The following is a 21684-nucleotide window of genomic DNA, read 5'->3' as shown; positions in this document are numbered from 1 at the left end:
TTCATTCAACAAATATTTATTAAGCGCCTATTTGTGCAAGGCACTTCCGGAGAGGGCGGTCTGCAGCCAGGCCTCGCCCACCTGCTCAGCCCCCAGCTGCCAGCGGTTGGCTCAAGAAAGGCTGCCCAGCTCCTGGGAGGTCGGCCCGGCCCACCGGAGAGGGTCCAGCCACCCAGTAGCCACCCTGGTGATGGCTCGACCCCAGCCCAGGTCTCCCCGTGGCCGTGCCCCCCACTGGCCCTCCCCCCTCCCGCCGGCGCTGGGCGCTACGCGCAGAGGGCACAGCCGCACTTGGTGGGCTTCTCCACCTCCTCCGCAAAGGAGGTCCCGTCGCTGCACTCAAAGGCGAGCTTCCTCCGCTTCAGCCGCAGGCCCTGGCAGCAGCCCTGGCCCGGGCACGAGCCCCGGCACTCCACCCACGACAGTGGTCGCGTGGTCTGGCAGATGGCATAGCCCCTCTGGACCTGGTGAAAGTCCCGGACAGGGTCCCCCCGGCACTCGGACTCTGGATGGGACAGACACCAAGAGAAAGCCTCAGGGCACACCCATGGGCCGGCTGCCCCGGGGAGGCAGAAGGAGGTGGAGCAGGGAGAGGGCAGGGGGCGGAGAGGGGAGAGGAGGAGGGCAGCATACTTGGACGGGGTCCTCTAGCTCCCAGACCCCACTTTGTCCCATGCCCCCTGCCCAGCATGCACATGCACACGCTTCCTCCTGGGCCCACAGTGCAGTCAGTGGGAAGGTAGAACTTTCTAGCTGCCAGCGCCCTCCAGGGCAAGGTGTGCTCCCCATTGCTAGAGGGGTACAGGAAGAGGCTGGAGGCTGGGAGGCAGTAATGTTAGAGGAGGAATTGGTGCTGGAGGGTGTGGCCTCGGACCCTAAGGTGCCTGAGATCTGGATTTCTCAAGGCGTCCCCTGCCCCCCTCAGCAGTCTCCATTCCAGCAGAAGAATCTTGGTTATTGGACCAGGGAGGGCCTGGGAAGGAGTCCCCACCCTTTAGACTTCCTGCTGCTCCCTGGTCCGGAGGTGATGGGCCAACATGCAGAGGTTTGAACAGGAGCTGTTACCCAGATGATCTCTTTTATAAGGAGACCCCAGCCAACAGGGGCACTTACCACCATAGGGGGCTGCAGGAAAAGGTAGGCCAGGGATAAAGGGGGGCCCTATCTGGGGGTGGGACTCAGAGCCCAGAGAGTGGGGGGCACTAAAGCCAGATAGCAGCCTAAGGTGCAGGAGCAGGGCAGGGGCACAGAGGGGTTGCTGAGGTTGGGAGGAAGAAATAAACAAGTTGCTAGAACCAACTGTGGGGAGGGGCCCTGGAGAGGGCATGTCAGGAGGGCGTTCCCTGACCTTGCTCACATAGCTCGCCCGAAAAGCCAGGATCACACACACAGTGTGCCCCCTTGGTGGCCAAGGCCTGGCAGTGGCCATGCAGGCACTGCAGGCCCACACACGGGTCTGCAGGTACCCCGGCCTGGTTGCACAGGGCCCCCGAGTACCCATCCTGGCACTGGCAGCTGTAGGAAAGAGCATCAAGGGGCACACATTTCCCGTGGACACACCTGTAGGAGACAGAGAAAAAGCACTATGAGGATAGGCCAGAGCCAATCCAAGGCCCACCCAAGGGTACCCCACACCCCTAGCCATGGTATCATGGGATAGCCTATTCCCACGATTGAAACACTGGGAGCAAAATGTGAGTCTGTTTTTCCCTAAGGACCTTTCCTCTTAATAAAAACTGAAAGCCAGGGAAAAAAACAACAACCCTGTGTTAGGCCGCATATTCCGATTTGGGGTTTTAAAAGTACAGTGTGTCTTTACCACAGGGAAGGGGAACTTGGAAGGAAAGGAAGGGAACCTGCAGGTGGGTAGAGGGTGAGGGCTCCTTGAGCCCAGCCCAGGCTCACTTGTGGCCATGGCAGGGGCCATCCGCTGGCTGGTCGCAGTGCAGGCCCCCCCAGCCGGCCTCACAATGGCACACGGGCCCCGGGGTGGCGTTGGGCTGGCAGATGCCATGCAGGCAGTAGAGCTTCCGGCAGGGCTCGCAGCCTGGCACCACGCCTGGCTTCATCCTCGTCTTAGTGAAGTCCTGCAGTTCATTATTGATGTACAGGTTTCGGATGCAACCGTGAAAGCTGGTGCCATTGAGGATCTGCCATAGGCGGAAGGCAGCCGAGTTCACATCCACTGGCATCCCTGGGGCAGCAGGGAGGGGAGCAGAGCTGGGCTGAGTCAGGCACCCACCTCTGAGGTCCACTGGGCATCTCCATAGACTTCCCTCTTGCCCTCAGCCTCTGTCCTTCTGTCTCTGCAACCTGAGCCAAGGTCCTCCACCACCTTAGAGAGCCCAGACTTCTTTCCCAGAAGAAATGGAAAAGCTCTTTCCTCTGTGATCAGAGCCCAGGGTGCCAGGCCTGGCAGCAGCCAGCCGATAAGTGAGGCTCTGGGTGCCTGCGTCTAGATGCCCTCGCCCAGGTCTCCTTCTTTCCCTCTGAGACACCAGCTTTTACCTCCTGGAGACTCCAGAAGCAGCAAAGGACTGGGGCCTAGAACTCAAGTGTATGTTACTTTGCCACCCACGTTTGTGGTTACCGCTTCACAGCAACTCTCTGAAGTAGGAGTTGCTAAACTCCATTGGATGCTCAGTGACTTGCCCCAAACTGCATAACTAGTAAATAGCAGAGCTGGGATTAGAACCCAAGTTCTCCATCCCTCACACCTGCCCTACGTCTAGGCATCACCCTCCACAGCGCTGAGAAATGTGCACAGGTGGTGGACAGGGCTATTTAGCCGCAAAGCCTATAAGGCCAGCTGTGCAGTCCCCAGCTAATGCAGGGACTCCGTGACTGGGCCTCACGCAGCGGGCCTACGAGGATTCCAAGAGTGGGAACAGACGCTGAACAAATGAGAATCCCCTTCTGGCCTAAAGACAAAAGGAAAGATGCCCACAGGGCAGAAGACAGCTGGGAAACTCCCAGCCCCACCCCACATCCACCCCTTCAGGCCAGGCCTCAAGCCCACCTCAGGACTCATCCTCCTTGATTAGTCTGGGCTGGGCGGACAACAGCCTGGCTCCAGGGAGGGGAGAACAATCCACCAGCATCTTGGCCATTCACTAGGAATCTCCCCCACCACCTGGACTACCCCCACACACACACACACACACACTCGTGCCCTGAGCACCAGCTCTCCTGGCAAGCCTCAGGCCAGAGAGCAACAGATGCCCCACCTGGAATGGCTATCACCATCACCTGATGGAGAGGCCGGGGGCAGGGCAGATCCTCACCTCCCACATAGAGGGGGGCCTCGCTGTTTAGTGTGTAGTGTTTGCCGAAGTTGTCCATGGTCATGGGACTGCCGCCATCGATGGAAAGATTCACCATCTGGTCAAAGGTGACCAGCTCAACAGTGTGGAACTGCCCGTCATTGATCGTCTCAGCACTGGAAGAAGATGGGGTCCCCACACAAGGAATGGGCTTCAGTTTGGCCCATCCCTACCATCCCCTGAAAGGTCACTGGTCCAGCAGCTGATTCCCAAGGGACCACATCTCTTAGGGAGGAGTCTATGGGGACTTGGTGGTCTATAGCCTAGTCCCTCCTGCTCTCCTTCTCGGGATGCCCTGGAGAAAGCTAAGTTTGGGGCAGGGGTTTCCAACTTAATCAGTCTCCCCCTCCCCCTCAGGAGCCCCCTGTGAGATAGTGGTGGGATGGGAAGGATGGGACCACTGTCCAGGCCTCAGAGAGCCTCAGACCCAAGCTGGGCTGCACTCACTGGTTCAAACGCCCTTTCCACTTGGGCAGCCCAGGTTCTGGCGGTCCCAGGAATGACCTGCTCTTGGCCCAGGAGACCCCTGAGAGTGGCTGGTGGGCATGAGGAAGCCCTACCTGTAGATGGCAGAGCTGGGGTAACTGCCCGGATCGTAGCTGACACGCACGTGGCCCTGGTACAGCTCCACTGCGATGTGGTCATTGTCCCCGTTGTACAGCAGGATCCCATTGTCCTCTGCCGTGGAGACCTAATGGGCAATGGGTTTTCTCTCCCACCCCGTCCAATGTGGCAGCACAGGCTCGTAGGTGGGGCAGACGGGGAACTCACAAGGAAGAGATGCTGTGTGCAGAACTGTCCTCTACTGCCTGCCCAGGTGACATGCCCTGGCAAAAAGGGGCATGGCCTGACAAAAGCTGTTTCTCCTCATGCCCTACCAGCCCCCATTCAAATTCTCTCCATTGATAGTGTGGCCAGGGCTGGGCAGCAGAGGCCTGGAAACTACGTGCCAGTAGGAGCAGGTAAGAGCCCTTTGGACCACCTGCCCTAAGAGGAACGTTATCCTCAGCGAGCTGCCTTGGAGCCAGAGTAGGACCTACAGAGAGGACAAGATCAGGAAGGCTCTCTAATAACCAGTGCCACCAAAACCTACAAGGAGCCACTCAGGAGGTAGGGCCCCTTGCTGGGACCGCACAGGTAGCTGGAGTTGTGCTTTGGGCGGGAGATCTCTCTATGATGCTGTTGGAGCTATGATCTTTTTTTTCCTGCCAATTCCTCTTCCTCTCCTGATAAAGACCTTGCCCCTCTTGTCTGTAGAGCTGGCATATGGCCCAGGCTGGGCCAATCACAGCAGCCCATCTCCTTGGACTCGGTGGTTGGTCCAGGGATGGGCATGTGACTGAAGGCAGGCCAATCAGAGGTCTTCCCTGAGATTGTTAATTGTTGTCCAACTAGGGCTGGCAAGAGAGAGCCAATCACAGGGATAGTGGGAAAAACTGAGCCTCTCTAAGGATATCCCTGAGGCACTGGCTGGGTAAGGCTTGGGTGAATTTTTTTAGGCGGAGCAGTTAGGCTAGCTGTTGTCTTGCTATGTGGACCATGTAAATGGACAGGATTTGGGAGAGGTGATGATGGGGAGAAGAGCAGAGTGAGCATGTTTGAGAGGCTGAAGGGTTCTGAGAAAAAGGAGAAGAGGGCAAAAGAAAGAGAGAACGATGTGGCATTTGGGGTAGGGGATGGAATTTGGGGAAAAGAGAGAGATGACTAAAGAGGTGTTTTACATATTTTATCATGTGCCCTGCAACATAATCTACTCTCTTCTTCCTCCCCAAGAAATATTTAGCAAATCCTCTGTACTATCCATCAATGCTATTGAAGTGGGGCTTGCTTTTTTTCCCTCAACATGATGTTCTGAGATGGAATTCTAGACATGAAATAGCAAAATAAGGGACCACAGGGACTTTTAGTTAAAGATATAAGCCCAGGCCTAACCCTGGCCCTGCTCCAGCCACACGGAGAAAGCCTGTCTCCAGCATTGGAGGAGGAAGCTGAGGAGTGGATGAGACAGAGATGGTGGGAGAGGACCCTGGTAAGTTGGTTTTCTGGATCCAGTCACCCACGAGACCACCCTTCTCTGCGATTTGTTTTGTGACCCAATAACCTTTCCAATTGTGTTTAAACTAGTTCAAGCTGAGATGCTGACATGTACATCCAGAGAGTTTTGACCAACACAGGGGCCTCCCCATTGTCCTGGGCAAGGATGAGTCTTGGTGTTCTGACCTGAGACCAAGGTCCCCCTGGTCTGACTCTACTCTGTGCCCAGCGCCCTAGGCACGCACCTGCAGTGTGATGTTGGCCCTTGGCCAGTTCTGCAGGTCAGTGAACTGCAGGTAAGTGTCCCGGTCCACAAAGTTGACACTGAGCAACTTCTCACACTCGGGGCCACCGAAGCCCGGGAGGCACTGGCACACAGGCCGGCTGCCCTGGTCCACACAGTTGGCCCCGTTCTGGCACTCGGTCCCCTCACAAGGGCTCCTGGGGGTAGGCAGGTGGACGGGGGTCTCACAGAGCTGCCCACTGGGAGGGAAAGGACACAGGTCAGACAGGGCAGGTGAAGGGGCATCATCTTCCTCCCCCCAGGTCCTGTAGAAAAAAATATCACTAAACATCTTGGGAAACTGGATCCTTAAGGGGACAGAAGATGCTCCTAACGAATACTTTTCCCCAGAGAACTAAGAGCCAGAAGGATACTGAGGAACAAGGTTAGAAACAAGTGTGGTCCCTGGACCAGCACCAGCGATGTCACTTGGGCACTTGTCAGAAGTGGGAGACCTACTGAATCTGTTTTTTAACAAGGTACCAGGTGACTCGTGTGCACATTAAAATTGAAGAATCAGTCACTGCTCATGTCCCATTTTATCGGGAAAAAAACAACAACACACACACACACAAAAAACAACTGAGATTTAAGACACAAGCAAAAGAGAAAGGACTCACATTACTAAAGTAAAGAAATTCAAGCGGGGACAGTACAACCAACAGGTAGTTCTGATACATGCTGTGACAGCCTGCGGCATCAGCATGCACATGAGCCAAAAAGTGGCAACAACCCATCGACTGATGAATGGATAAACAAATGTGGCACATCCATACGCGGACTAATGTTCAGCCAGAAAAAGAAATGAATGATGTTCTGATACATGAACCACATGGATGAGCCTTGAAAACATGAGGCTAAGTGAAAGCCAGTCACAAAGGACCACAGAGTATATGCTTCCATTTGTATGATGTATCCAGAATAAGCAAATCTATAGATACAGATATTAGTAGATGAGCGGTTGCCTGGGGCTGGGATGGAGGGGGGTTGGGATGACAGATAAGAAGTGTGGACTTTCTTTCTGGAGTAATGAAAATGTTCTAAAATTGCAGTAATCGATGTACAAGTCTGGAAATATAATAAAAGCCATTAAATCGTACCCTTTAACTGGGGGACTTGTATGGTCTATAAATTATATATCAATAAAACTGTAAAAAATGGAAGAAAAAAAAAGACCCAAGCACAGCATGGGAGGTGGGTGGCCAGAAGGAGGGCAGGTGCCTTCCCCTTCCAACCTCCCAAAAGAGGCCGGATACAAAGGCAAAGAAATGACCTTTATGGCAGGATGTGTCTTCAGAAGTTCCAGGGCAGGTAAGAAATGGGGCACTACTTACAAATCTGTACCCACCTTCTACTCCCTCCACCAAACAGGTAATGGACCCTCTGCCTATGCTCTGAGTGGTTAAGAAACTTTCCCAAAGCCACACAGCTGGGACTGGCATAGCCATAGTTCAAACCCCAAGACAAAACTCCCAGGCTATAACCCTTACTTCTTCCCACTAGTTATGCCTGGGGGCTCCTGCCAGCCCAGGGGCTGACAGCTAGGAGGAGTCAGTCCCTCGAGGTGCATCCAGGGCGGCTCACCTGTAGCCCTCCGCACAGAGGCAGGAGTAGCTGTTGACTTCATCCACGCACTGGGCCCCATTCTGGCAGTGGTGATCTCTGCAGTCATCCTGCTCCTCACTGCAGTTGTCTCCTGTATAACCTGGTGCACACTCACACCTGGGGATGGGCAGGGGTTGGGGGGTGATCAGCCAGGGGCCGGTGGGGCCCAGGGGCTGTGTGTGTGACAGACACTCGCAAGGTCCTGTGGGTCGATGGGGACCCCAGGAGGTCAAAGAGAGCCCTGAATATAAAGATGCCCCTAGCCCATCCTGGGACCCTTTTCTAGGACAAAAAGAGCTTGTGTGGGCTCAAGTGGGCTCTGGGCTGGGAGGGTGGACACGCAGGGGCAGGACGATATGGGAATTTGCCAGGGAGGACCCAGTCTCACCACCACCAGCACGTCGAGGGCCAAACATCAGCCCCTTCTTGACCCGCCCAGCTGCTCTCCAGCACACAGCCCTGCGTCATGGGGCTCATTCATCCCTCTTCCCCAGCCTTCTCAGCTCCACCAGCCCAGCCTCCAGGCCCCAGCAGGGCTCGTGCCTGCCTCTCTGTGAGCCCCCATCTTCTCAGCTCATACTGTGCTTCACTGCTTCCGTGAAAATCCATTTCAACCAACCATTTGCCTATCAAATAAAGGGCACAGTCCTCCACCCCCTTTTCAGTCACAGCCTTGCAAGATGCTCGTGGTCCCGCTCCTCCCACATCAGGCCCACGCTGTGCTCCGACCTATCTCACTGGCGCAACCCCCATCCCACTGGCACTTCACAGCTTTCACACCTGTTGATTCTGGATTCCCCTCTCCTCTCTCCCTGCCTTGGTCCAGCCAGGCCAAGACCTCACTGCCTCCGGGAAGCCTCCAGCAAACACCCCAGCCATCACTCAGAAACCCTTGCAGGAAACCCTTCCATACTGCAAACTGCAAATTGCAAACTCCACAACCTGGCAGGCGGGTGCTCCTGCCTGGATTTTTTACTCATTACCAGTGTTTTTCAAACTGTAAGAAATCCCTTTTTATCCAGTGTGTGTGCGCGCGCGCGCACACACACACACACACACACACACACCTAAATCCAGTTTCATGCAATGATATAGAATGGCAATGATGTCCTCTGATATTTTATGTAATCTTGACCCACCCAACTGATCACAAAGACAGTATTGGAGCTTGAGCAGCAGTCTGAAAAATGTTTTAGTAGCTAAGCCACCACCTACCCCTTCATTTCATTCATTCATTCGTTGAATGTGCTGAATACTTGCTGGGTTCCAGGTACAGTACCAGGCACAGCTGAGTGTCTGTTAATTCCATCTTTCCAAGATAGGAAGTGGAGAGAACATGCACCCTACGCCCCCTGTGTGCAGGATGACCCCAGCACAGTGTGCGGGACGATGTGCAGCCCTGCTTTATTCCCCTTTCTGAGGTCCAGCCTCGCTGAGGGGTAGGCATGCCATTTGATCTGCCAGCCCCACCCAGCAGCTCACCCAGGAGGGCCCCTTCTGTCCACCACTTGGGTGGAGGCTCCCATGTGGTACCTCGATCTCGAATCTGGGCCTCCATAATCCTTGACTCTCCTGGGGCCCATGGGCCTCAAGTGGCTCCTGCTGGACCAAGGGTTCCCTGGTGACCCCACCTCCCACCTGGCCTGAGTGGCTGGGGTCCCTCAGCCACAGACCTCAAGGAGCCCTGCCCCGATCACCCGTGGAACAGGAATCCCAGAAATGACACTATGTTTGCAAAACGGCAGATGAGAGTAAACTCTTAAAAGCCCATGACCTTCATATCACAGTCTTCAGGTGACAAAGTGCCTCCATATGTGCCAGTAGCAACAATGGTGACAATAGTCAAGAACATCTTATCCAAACTTCCTAGGACCAGACAGTTTTCCGAACTCAGAGTGTTTTGGATTTTGGAAAGGTAATATAGTACCTATAACTGTATGTTCTATAACAGGCCAGGGATATCTGGGGCAGCCCCTAAATCAAACATGTTCCCATTTCCACAGCAAAATTCCATTTATTCATACACATGGATGAATAGTGACTGTAAATAATCCCGTATCTCTGCAGATCAGCTTTTATTACCAAACACGTTGAGGACAGATCCAATCATGCTATCAAACTGGCTTTTGGTTTTCAGAATTTGGGGGATTTTGTAACTGGGGATGAGAAATTGTAAATCTGAAATGATAATAGCTATTTATGCAACGTTTATCAGATGTCAGACACGGAACTAAGTGCTTTCTATGCGTTGGCTCATCCGATCCTTACAACCACCCCAGGAGGAAGCTTTCGGCGTGTCCAGTTTGCAGATGAGAAAACTGAGGCTCAGAGTGGTCAAGCCATCCATTCAGGGTCCTACTGTGACCCCAGGTCTGTCTGACCGCAAAACTGTCCTCATATCCACCCCCCACACTGACTCACAGGAACCCTGTACAGTTGAGACCAAACCCACTTGACAGGTGAAATAAGCTATGGAAGGGGAGGGGGTGGAGGGGAGGTGACTTGGCAGCCTATGCCCTTCCCTGGCCCTGGAAATGGGCAACACTGACCTGGGCCCATCCGGGGTACCCACACACTGGGCCTTGTGCTGACACGGGTTCAAATCTGGAGAACAGAAGTCCACCAGCTGCTCACAGGCCCTTCCTGGGTAAAAAAAATGAGGGAGAGACAGGAGAGAAGCTGCCCCCATCGTGCCCTGACAGCCAGCCGGCCCAGGAGAAAGCTCCTGTAGACACTGAGGTAGGGCCCCAGCCCTTCTGCCCACGGGAATTGGGCTCAGGGCATGTGCGCCAGTGCTCACCACCCCACAGACACTCAAATCCCACGTACCTGCATACTGCAGGGGGCACTGACAGCTGTAGTTGCCCACACCATCCACACAGGTGCCCCCATTGGCACATGCATGCTCCACACAGTCGTCTGTGTTCACCCAACAGGTAGGTCCTTCAAAGCCGGTGGGACAGGAGCACCTATGGAAGCAGGGGAAGAGGGACAAGGGGTGGGCCCACGGCCAGGGTGACAGGCTTCCTGAGACACTGGTGGCCTGTGGCTACCAGTCAGCATCATCGTCCCAGAGTTTTGGTCGCTGTTCTGGACCAGGCCCTTGCTAGGTGCTGGAGTTAGAGGTGAACAAGACCTGCCCTGTACTCAAGGGACTCAAGTCAAGTGGGGGAGACGATGTGGAGACAGGTGGCCAGGAGAGAGGCGGTTAGTATCAGGATGGCGCAGCCCTGAGGCTGGAAAGGGCAGACAAGCAGGCAGAGAACACCTCGGTCCTCCTTGGGGAGGAATGCTGAGGGCAGGCTTGAGTTAGCCAAGGACCCTCACAGGGGAGAGCAGGAAGGAAAGGGAAGACTGCAGGGGGAGGGGGGACAGACGCGTGTGCAAAAGCCTGGAGGACACCCTACAGTCAGTCCTCTGGGAGGGGTCCTGCTCATCCCAATAGTTCAGGCCTTCGGGAGCACAGACGTTGGGGATCGGGTAAGAACAGGGCCAGGAGCTACGCAAGAGCATCTTCAAACCAGGTATTCCTTCCCCTGGGACACCGAGGTTTTCCAAGGGACATGTGGGTCAAAGAGGTCTGAGAAATTAATTTCCAGGTCTTCAAGTTCTACATGAACTCTTCTCTAGACTGACCTGCCCCAGAGCTCCAAAAAGGTGTACACACCTGTCCCAGCCCGAGTCCAAGGTGGGACATATCCGGGCCCTAAAATCCTCACACCCAAATAAAGGGACAATTAGGAATATTGATGTTTTGAAGGTGAATGAACAAATGGTTTTTGCAAGTCCAGAGGTTTCCAGTTCCCTGTGTTAAAAATAATTGAAGGAAGACCTCACAGAATTGTCAGCTGATAGAGCATTAAAAATAATTTTTGATGACAGATCACTCTGGGGTTTTGGCATTTAAACTCAGAAGCGTTTCAAAGACTTGAGTGGCATGGCTATAATAAAACTCCTAATCCTGTGGGTTTATTTATGTGAACCAACTTTCTCAGCATTTATAGGTATATACTCATATAAATATGGAATAGATTAGCTGCTGAGCCCTCTCTCCTTCTGTAAGATTCACCCACGGACACATAAACCAACTAAGATAAGAAAAGAACACACACACAAAAAAAAAAAAAAAAAAAACTCCATCTATCTCATTAAGAGATACATCTAATAAAATTTTACTTTTATGTGTACTAATTATCAATCCAATTTTGTACACAGTAATGTTGTTTTGATCAATTGTATATTATTGGTAATTGTAATGGTAACCCAATGTAAAAGAGACTTTTAATCAGAGGCTTATGGTCACAAAAATAAGAAAAAACTTGAAATTTAAACATACATACCCACGTTGGTGCCAGAGAAGTATGGCAGCGTGCTCAAGAAAAGACGCTAGCATAAAAACAGATTGCACTAGATGGAAAAATGGGGGAGTGGCATGGGGAGGAAAATGGAAATACTCATTCAAGAAGAAAAAAAAGAATGAGGTAGACGTTTAAACTGTAAAAGGAGATTCTGTAATTTTTAAATGGTATCAAACTGCTGTGCAATTCAGAGTACATTGGAGAATGATAAAAGAGTGATTTACAGAGTGATAATTTTATTTTTAAATGTTAATAATATTTACAATACCCTGAAAATTATGTCCTTTGCAACAAAAAATTAAACTTACGATGAAAAATTTTAGCTGTCACTCTAAGAATGTGTAAGTGGGTGTGTAGTTTTAAATTTCTGTTTTGGGGGGCTATGTGAGCAAAAACGTTTGAAGCCCACTGTTGTGTGGCATGTCCTGGAATTTAATTTTTCCCCAGTAAGACTGGGAGGGGGGTGCAGCAACAGAGAGGTTTTAAGCTGAGGGATTAGCTTGCATTTCAGAAAGTCCCCGTGGATTGGGGAAAATAGAGGAAGCCCTTGTAAGCCTCAGGGTTGAGGGGTAACTCAGGGAGGGACCTCCCTTCTACCTGGAGAGCCCACCTGACAGCCCCTAATCTGTAGGGCTGCTAGGTGAGAAGGGGGCTACCCAGAGCTGCACCCCCTCTCTGCCCAGCAGGGGGAGTTTTGGGAGGTGTCCTCTCAGCCTGTCACTCTCCAGACACCATCCCCGGCCACCCCACCACCCCAATCCAGGGACTGAGGAGGGGTCTTTGATGGAGCTGCTGCCCAAGCCCACAGGAAGACAAAGCCTACTGTAAAGACACCGTTTCCAAGGTGACAAATGGGGGCGGGAGGGATGGGGGGGTAGCCATTTAGTGTTTTCTTTTTTTGTATCTGGTAGTTTGGCTTTGCAAAGATAGGTTTGGCCTTTCTGCCAGCAGATACAACATCATTTTCTGAAGAGCCAGTTTGTTCGACTGGCAGTTTATTTTCAACTAAATATCCAGTATTCCTCAGAAAAGCTCTGGGTCCAGGAGAGCACTAGGAACTGGGGGGCTCCCCGAGGTGTCCTGGGGGAGCAGGGTCAGTGAGGGGATGTGCATGATGACGTCAGCACTGGGAGGACCTGAGAGGGGAGTCCTGAGGGCCGGGCCTTCACTGCGCGGTGGGAAACTGGCTGCTCTTGAGGGAGCAGGGGGACCATGAGATGACAGGGGTGGGGAGTGAGGCCCCGGAGGATGTGACCAGGACTTGCTGCCACCTCTGGGCAGGCCTCCCCACCCCTGTCTAGGGGCTTCGGGGGGTGACTTGATAGGACGGAGCTGGCAAAGGGCCCTGCCTTCAGGCAACATTGGCACAACAAGCAGATGTTTGACTTCGATTAGAGGCTCAGGTTAGTGGAGATTATAGGGGTTTAAAATGGCCCCCAAGCTGCCCCTTGGCACTGCCACTGCGTATGCCCTTGGCCATGGATTCTCAGTGCCATCAAAAGACCTCCCTGGCACATGGGAAGCTCAGAAAGAGGCCTGGAGCAGCAGTGGGCAGCTCAGCTCCAAGCCCAGCCCCACGCTGCCTATTGTGTGACTCCAGCAGCCCCTCATCGCTGGGCACTTTCATTGCCTCTGGGCAACAGGGGCTTTGGCTGGGTGGGTGTGGAGAGGCTTCTAGTGAGTGTCTGTTCCCTCTGAGCCCATCTCCATCTCCTCCCAAAGCAAAGGGGTGGGGGCCTGGCCATCCATTTGGAGGAGCAGGGCACTGAGGCTTGGGTGCCGGCCCCCATCAGCACCCTGCCCACCTGGTCTGGCCCCTCCAAGCAACTCACGTGAAGTCGGCCTCCTTGCCTTCCTGTGCCTGGCAGCTTCCGCCATTTCCACAGGGGCTACTGGAACAGCTGTCCAGGGACACCTCACAGTCTCGGCCCTAGGGAAGAAGTCAGTGAGGGGGATCCCAGGGAGAATCGGGGTAGTGTGAGCCAACAGAGACAGCCAGCCCCTCAGCCCCTTGGCCGGCCTGCCCCGGGTGTTACTTGTTGATTCATTCATTCATTCATTCATTCATTCATTCATTCATTCATTCATTCATATGTTGAGTCACTGATTAAATGTTCACTCAAGCACCTGCTCTGGACCAGGTACTGCTCTCAGGGCACTGGGGGCAGAGTGGGGAACAAGACAGACCCAGCTCTGCCCTCCGCACACTTGAGCAGCCCCCCTCCTCCCCCTTCAGTCTCCACTCACCTTATAGCCACTGGGGCAGGCACACTTGTATACCTCAAGGGGGTCGTTATGGCAGGTGCCCTGGTTCTGGCACGGGCTGGACAAGCAGGGATCACACTTGGCCTGGACAGCCAGGGTGGGAGGACCTGAGGCAAGGGGGAGGGGGTTAGTACAGGGAGGAGGGGACTGGGCACAGAGCCCTTACCTCCCCAACTCCAGCATCCAGCTCTTTAGAAATGGGTGGTCAGAAGCTTTTTCCCCAAGGGGATGTTTGCCACTCCCTGTATTTCCTCCTGGTTGTGTTCACCTTCCTTTCCTGGTCCTTCTCTCCAGCCTCCGGACCCTCCTCTATCAAAGGAGGTGGGAACAGCCTCCGCCTCACAGGGCCATAGGATTAAATTTGCTAATCCACAAAAAGTGCTTAACGGGCTGGTGCCAGGCACCTCAGCAACCCCTGCATGGTGGCCAGGGCAGCGCCTTCAGTGTGAGGGCACCATAGTCGCTATTACTAAAGGCAGCTCACCTTTTCTCAATCCCCTCACACCCTTCTGAGGCCACTACCCCCAGTCCTGTCACCCACTGACCAGGATAACAAGGGTATCCACCTTGGCAGAGAGGAGACACAGCTCTGCGAGGAGGCCACACGTAGGAGGAAGAGGTCCACTTGCCTTAAAGTTGTTTCTCTCCAAAGCTGAACAGGGACGGACCCTTTCCTGTCACCTCTCTGGCTACAGGCAGGACCTTCTCCAGGACTCACCTGTCATCTTTCCCTGAACTTGGAGGTGGACAAGGAGCTAGCAGCCGGGCTCCCTGGGCACCTCCTACGAGGGGCATTAGGACCTCACAAGGATACACAATAAGAGCGGCCAGCTCACTTCGTTTTCCACTTAAGGCTCCTTCTAGATGTGGAGAAATACTGGTTTTGCTGAAGGGGCGTGAGTATAAATAGACACAGAAACACTTTTCAGTAATAACTGGAATGAAGTGTGAGGGGACTTCCTGAGTGCAGGTGGGATTCTGCTTCTCGTTACTTGTGTGCATTCAGTTTGTGAAAATTCAGCAAGCCATTCACTTACGATCTGCGTACTTTTCTGTCATGTGTGTTTTATTTCAATAAAAAGTAAAAACAACAACAACAACAAAAACTTCTCACCAGTACCAACCCCACCTGATTAAATAAATCCCGAGGAAATGTTTCAACATAAATTGACTAGCTCCCAACAGCCGACAGCCAAACTACAGATCGGACCCCTTTGAACTGTTACTCCCGTGACAGCATCCTGCACACAGGGTGGCCTGGGGCCTCCTCATTAACCTATAGCTGTCAGTTTCATTTCCGTTGGTGGTCTATGAGCGTGCAGAGGGCAGGGGCCATGCCCCACAGCCTCCAGTGAGCTCCCCCAGTTGTCCCCCAGCACACAAAGCTGGGCCTGGGGCAGCCACCTCCCTCTGCTCAGCACGGCTCCCAGGGCTTGCGCTGTCAGTCAATCAGTCAATCTGAACAAGCATTTATAGATGCCCAGGGTGAGGTGCCTTCAGAGCAAAGCCAGACAAGCCTCCAATCACACACTCTGGCCCGGTATTTCTGCAAATGTCAGGACAATGGCAGCTGGGTCCAGTGGCTCAGGGGTTTAAGCTAATTGCTGAGCACAATTCCACCAAAGGGAGGCCTGAGTGCTCGCACTGATGAGAGGCTTGGAGCTTCCACAAACGCTGCTGCTATTTTTATTTTCCTTACATAACCCCAGGGAGGGATTAAAGCCTGAGATTTTCTGCCTGGCTTTTTTCGTTCATTGTTATGTCAAGACTAGAAGGCAGCCATGCTAATAAGCCGCAGGTGCCTCATTCCTGCCACCTGACCTCCCCACCCCGCAGCCAGTCACCACAGGGATGCAGGAGTATCTGGACGGCACAGCCAGGGTTGTGCAGGTCCTGTGAGCCAGCAGCAGTGGAAGGAAGGGACACAACCCAGTACCTGCCACCCCTCTCTTGTGCTCCTGGGCTCACCTTGGCATTCAAACTTCTTGGCAGGCGTGGTAAGGAGCAGCTTGCCCTCCATGTCTGAGGGCCCAGCGCAACGGGCAATGCCCGGTTCCTTGTAGCCTGTCTTCACCCAGCCGGATAGCCAGCGGAGGTGGCAGTCACAATACAGGGGGTTGGCACCGATGGCCCTGGGTCAAAGAGCAGAGAGAAGCAGGCATTATAGCTTTATGGGGTCCTTCACCACTACGCACCTAGGGTGCAGGGCACTATGCCAGGGGCTGGCAAAAATCCTAACAGCCCCCATTTCACGAGCATGCACTGTGGTTTCAAGCACGGTTTTGAGCCCTTCATATGTGTTACCTTACTTAATTTTCAATACACCCTATTATCCCCATTTTATATGTTGAAACTGAGGCTCAAAAAGATGAAGGCATGACGGACGGTGGCTCAGTTGGTTAGAACATGGGCTCTGGGCAACAGGGCTGCCAGTTCGATTTCCACATGGGCCAGCGAGCTGTGCCCTCTGCAAGTAGAATGAAGTCAATGAGCTGCCGCTGAGCTCCCAGATGGCTCAGTTGTTTGGAGCACGGGCTCTCAACCACAAGGTTGCCAGTTCAACTCCCGTAAGGGATGTTGGGCTGTGCCCCCTGCAACTAACAACAGCGACTGGACCTGGAGCTGAGCTGCGCCCTCCACAACTAAGACTGAAAGGACAACAACTTGACTTGGATGGAGCTGATGAGAGTCTGGAGAAAAACACACCACTGTTCCCCAATAAAAAACATTTTTTTAAAGTCCTGGAAATACACACTGTTCCCCAATAAAGTCTTGTTCCCCTTCCCCATAAAATCTTTAAAAAATAAAAAAAAGATGAAGGCACTTGCCTAGGATTGCAAAGAGCAAGTGGGGAAGTGGGCTTTGAATTCATGATGCTGTTAGGGCAGAGCCTACGAATGCACTGCCTCCAGAGTGCACAGGGGAGAAAGAAACCAGCACACACCTCTGTCCTGAACCAGCTGCTTTTCCCACGGTAGTGCATCTAACCCGCTCCTTAGCCCCGCAGTGTAAGTTTTTTCTCCATCTTAGAGATGTGGGAACTGAGCCTCTCGTGGAATAAGTCATTTCCCTGAGGTCACACAACTAGTGAAGGGCCACCCGTGGATCCAGACCCAGAGTTTTTTGACTCTGAAGCCCACACTCTTTTTCTTTTCATTTTTAATTAAACAAGGAGCATACAAATACATTCTCATCATAAACTACTTTCAAGCATTTCACACCAAAGTCTCCACCTCACACAACATTGTGAAGGTACTAAATGCCGCTGAATTGTACACATTAAAATGGTTAATTTTACATTATGTGAATTTTACTTCAATTTTTTTAAAAAGGCGCATTCCTTTGTGATTGATGGTAGTGCAAATTGAAATAACTCCAATGCAGGGGAATTTTGTGATATCTATCAAATTCCCAGTGCAGTTGCTTTTTGACCCCCCAATTCTGTTTCTGGGAGTTTATCTCACAGATATACCTGGACAAGCACAAAAACACTTCTGTGCAATGGACTGATTGCAGCATTTCTTTTCATCGGAACACTGGAACCAGGGGGTAGTCAATGGGGGAGTGGTTAAGTAAACTATGATACATTCACATTACAAAAAAAAATCTATACCCACTGTCGTTGCCAGACTCAGGATGCATGGTCACCGTGCTTAGGTATGTGGCCTTCCAGCCCTTCCCCAAATGTACACATATGGCTCTTCCTTACAAATCAGATCTATCCACAACATATGATTACTGAGCAACTTGCTTTTTGTCCCCAAACAGCACACCTTGGAGATCTTTCCAGGGCTGCACACATGGATTCACCCACCATTTTGTGAAACTGCTTCACGGTATTGCAAAGAAGAGATGCCTCATAGCTTACTGAGCAATTTCTCTGTTGCCAGACATTCCGGGCATTTCCAACGGCAGTCAACACTCTTGGACGTGCCTCTCTGTGAGGTGTGAGCATTTTTCTAGAACAGATGCCTAGAAGTAGGGTTCAGGTTGCAGAGGAAGTACGTGTAAAAAAAATGTTAACAGCTGCTCTCCAAAAAAGGTCGTATGGACTTACACGCACCGGCCGTGTAAGGCCATGCCAGCTGCCTCACATCCCCACCCCAGCACTGCGTACAGCCAACCTCTTAATGTTTTGCCCATCTGGTGGGCAAGCTCTTAGTCTTCTCACCAAACAACAGTGAGAGACTTGGAGACAAACAAGACATGGATTTCAGGGCATGAAGGAGCCAGAGTTTGGTGATTCAGCAAATAGAAAAATCAGAGCTTTTTGCCTCATGTTCTTTTATATCAACATTATTTTGAAAATATAAGGCTGTATAAGGTTCATGAGAATAAGCACATTCATTGAGTACCCAATGGATACACTGCCATTTTCCACCTGTTTCTGGGTAACACAGAGGAAGTGGTCCCCTTGAGATGTGTGCGGTCTGATGAAAGCAGCAGCGACTCTGAGCAGGAATTCCCCAAAATAGTACAGCTGATGACTGCGATCTTATAAAGGCGGCTGAACAAGACTTGGACTCTGGCCCCCACGCAGCTGCTCACTGCCCGGGTGACCTTGAGCGGCTCACTTTACATCTCTGGGGCTCACTTTATGATTGGATAAAAGGCCCGCAATCTGGAGGTGGGGGAGAGACAAGCACATATAACCTAAAATGGGCACTGAGGGAATAATTCAGCTTGGAAAAGAAAGCCAGTGCAACCTCGACATGTATTTAATTTTTTTATGTCCTGATTTGCTGACAGCATCCATCCTGGCTAATGGGACAGAAGACTCTTTCTTCTTTCCACGGAACAGAACCACGGCTTCCCAGAGGTCGAGGAAGCTCAGACAGACGCTTTGAATCTTGGAAGCTCCAGCGTGTTAAAAAAACAAAGACTTTTTAAATTAACAGGAGTAGAAAAACTGTGGTATATTTTAAATGATTACATTTACCGAATTAATACTGTGTTTCCCCGGAAATAAGACCTAGCTGGACAATCAGCTCTAATGCGTCTTTTGGAGCAAAAATTAATATAAGACCCAGTCTTATTCTACTATAAGACTGGGTCTTATATAATATTAACCGGGTATAATATAATATAATAATATAATACTGGGTCTTATATTAATTTTTGCTCCAAAAGACACATTAGAGCTGATTGTCTGGCTAGGTCTTATTTTCAGGGAAACGGGGTAATATGTTAAACATAACAAGTGCAAGGTAATGTAATTATGTTAGTCATAGGACAAATACAGAATTTATTTAAAAATATTTTGGGTAGTACACTACGGGCGTGTGGTCTGGTAATGAGCCACGAGTTTAAAGTTTATTATGAATGGCTGCTTCTTTCAGTCCTGTAGCTTATTTACAGAAAATGCCAAAAAGATTAACTCTGACGCTGGTGTGAATGTGGAGGCCCTTGACATGTCGTAGGATCTTCCCAATTCCCACATACATTCCCTCCATATATGGCAGCAAAGTTGCACCTCAAATGTAAGTGTTCCTCTCTGACTCTTACTATAAAAAATAATAAAGAATAATAAAAACTACCAAAGTCAATATGAAGCTATTCAAGACTCTTAAATTCTGGACTCACCAACACATGCTTTCCTTGTTTCTGTATAAAGCAGACGCTGAGCCATATCTGAATCCAGTATTTCAAGCTTTAATTTATCCAAATGCCAAGTTCTTGTGGCTATTTCAGTTAGTACACTTTCACCTGGGAACCATTTCTCTCAAAAAAAAACTGAGTGTGGAGTGGAGAGCCACAGGCCCAGCTGAGACACAGCGGTGGGGACGGCAGCCAGGCTGCTCTTCAATCCAAAAGGACTGTGGATTCAGTCCCCAAAAAGCATAAATAACCCTGTGTTGTTGATTTTGGTGTAACTTGTAAATAGTTGAAACAGTAGATATTAGGTGTGTTTATGCCAAGACCCCATGCCAGCCTTCTACTAATGCAACTGGGACTGAAATAGCTTTCCTGGGGCTGCTTCACAGAGGTGCCAATTATAGAGGTGCACATAGACTAACACTTCAAAATCTCCTTCACCTGAGCTACACCTCCTCTGCCCATCCTCCTCCCAGGCAATCTATTTGTATGCATCACTATCTCCTTGTACTGGACCAAAGCTTCTGGAGAGCAGGAACCATAAACCCTCATTCCGCTCCTGACACTGACAGGCATCCATAAATGATAGCTGAATGAACGCCTGTCTAAAAGCAAAAGTAATCACAAACCTCAGTATGAAAGCAAAGCAAATTCAAAAAGGAAAGAATCATCTATCACCCCACAAATGTAACTAATGTAATTTTCTTATATTCTCTTCCAGTTCTCGTGTTCATATATGTACATCTTTGAAAGCAGAGTGTGCCATCGTCCTTATTCTGTATTTTCATCAGTAATAAATCATAGTGTCATAATTATAATTAACTACTGTTATTCTGTCATATGGGCATGGTTTACTTACTCATTCCATGTTTACTTTCACACCGAATTCTTAATGAACTTAGAAATCTAGCTTTCCAGCATGTAGCAGATTAGAGGCAACAAAAATGCCAGCCTACAGACATGAGGAACAATGTTGGGGAACGCTGGCACAGGATCTGGTGCATAGTAAAGATTTCCTGATGGATGGATGGACAAATGGGCGAAAGATGAGCTAACTGCCAAGAAAGCATAAAGGCAAACAGCAGCAGAGCTGTGTGCAGAGTACTGAAGCCCAGAGCAGTGACGAGCACTCACAATCGTTACGGCATTTTAAAACCACAGCAGACACTAGAAATACCTTCATACGGGCGAGGAAAAAGGCCTAAAGAGATGAATGAATCGTCTGAGATCCCACTGCAAGTTGAAGGCAGAACAAGAACCTGATTCCTTTTCTAGAGTTCAAGGACTTAAAAATGGCAGCCCTCACCCTCCACTACACCCTTGGCCCACCCACCCCTCCTTCACACTGCTGGTGAAGAGCGGAGCCAGAGTCACAGCAGGAACAGAGGGCACCTCCAGGAAACAAAACAGGCACACTGGATACTAACTCTTGGGCAAACCTGACGTGTTATAGAGCCATGAGCGCATACCTCCCTTCAGAGCACACGTGGCCTTTGTGAAGCCCAGAGTGAATACGGTGAGTCTATACCATCCTTTTACCATTCCTCGACTCCTTGTAAGTGCTCAAAAACTCCTTCCGGAATACATGTGTGCACATATATTTTGTCAGTATTGCATGTGCACACACCTGAATACAAGCACATGTACATTTCCCAGGCTACGGCTGAGTTCCATTTAAAACTCTGGGTATAAAGGGCAGAGTTTATTCACAAGGTTGCTTCGTAATAATGGCAGCTTTCTTTCACATAGATGTTGTCTTGTGGACAAACAGGGCTTAGATGCAATTAACAAACACATCTAATCAGTAATGCTAATGCCCTGTTCTATAATTATTGCTTAATCTTTACTTATTGGTTTGTTTCTTACAAAGTTGATCTGGCTTCTGGCCTGATGTCACTGTTTGTCTAAGAAAGTCTGAATTTATCGATAGGTATGGGCTCAAATTTGTTTTTGCAGCTTTGGTTTTTAGTTTGTACAAAATGTATGTTGTTTGTCTGCTTCCCATTTGTAAAAACAAAGCTTCTAGATTTTGAGCTAGAGACAAGATCAGAATATACTTGGGTATTGTTCAGTTTTTACAGGGAAAGAGGAAAGGTAGTTAACTGTATATTTAAACCCAAGCATAAGACATACACAAAAGGGGAATCCAAAGGTGGGAAAGGTGAACCCCACCAGATACTTGAAAGGCCTTGCCTGGCAAGGTGGAGAGCTGAAGCAGACA

General features: G+C 50.8%; 1 protein-coding gene across 1 annotated transcript in view; it reads right to left on the bottom strand.

Moving 5' to 3' along the window:
• SLIT1 (slit guidance ligand 1) overlaps nt 1-21684 on the bottom strand; it is a 155572-nt gene continuing 133888 nt past the window's right edge. Inside the window, exons 26-37 of the mRNA XM_019724789.2 lie at nt 15837-16000; nt 13851-13975; nt 13436-13533; nt 10075-10214; nt 9795-9888; nt 7225-7362; nt 5603-5840; nt 3884-4014; nt 3285-3439; nt 1906-2194; nt 1349-1560; nt 1-505 (exon numbers count right to left, since the gene is read on the bottom strand). Coding sequence (XP_019580348.2) covers nt 267-505; nt 1349-1560; nt 1906-2194; nt 3285-3439; nt 3884-4014; nt 5603-5840; nt 7225-7362; nt 9795-9888; nt 10075-10214; nt 13436-13533; nt 13851-13975; nt 15837-16000 — 2023 coding nt within the window. The 3' untranslated portion in view covers nt 1-266. The remainder of the gene's footprint in view (nt 506-1348; nt 1561-1905; nt 2195-3284; nt 3440-3883; nt 4015-5602; nt 5841-7224; nt 7363-9794; nt 9889-10074; nt 10215-13435; nt 13534-13850; nt 13976-15836; nt 16001-21684) is intronic.

Source organism: Rhinolophus sinicus, linkage group LG07 (assembly GCF_036562045.2).
Source record: "Rhinolophus sinicus isolate RSC01 linkage group LG07, ASM3656204v1, whole genome shotgun sequence".
NCBI classification, from domain to species: Eukaryota; Metazoa; Chordata; class Mammalia; order Chiroptera; family Rhinolophidae; genus Rhinolophus; species Rhinolophus sinicus.
Note: the sequence above shows the minus strand (reverse complement) of the source record. Positions and strands in the feature narration are given on the sequence as shown.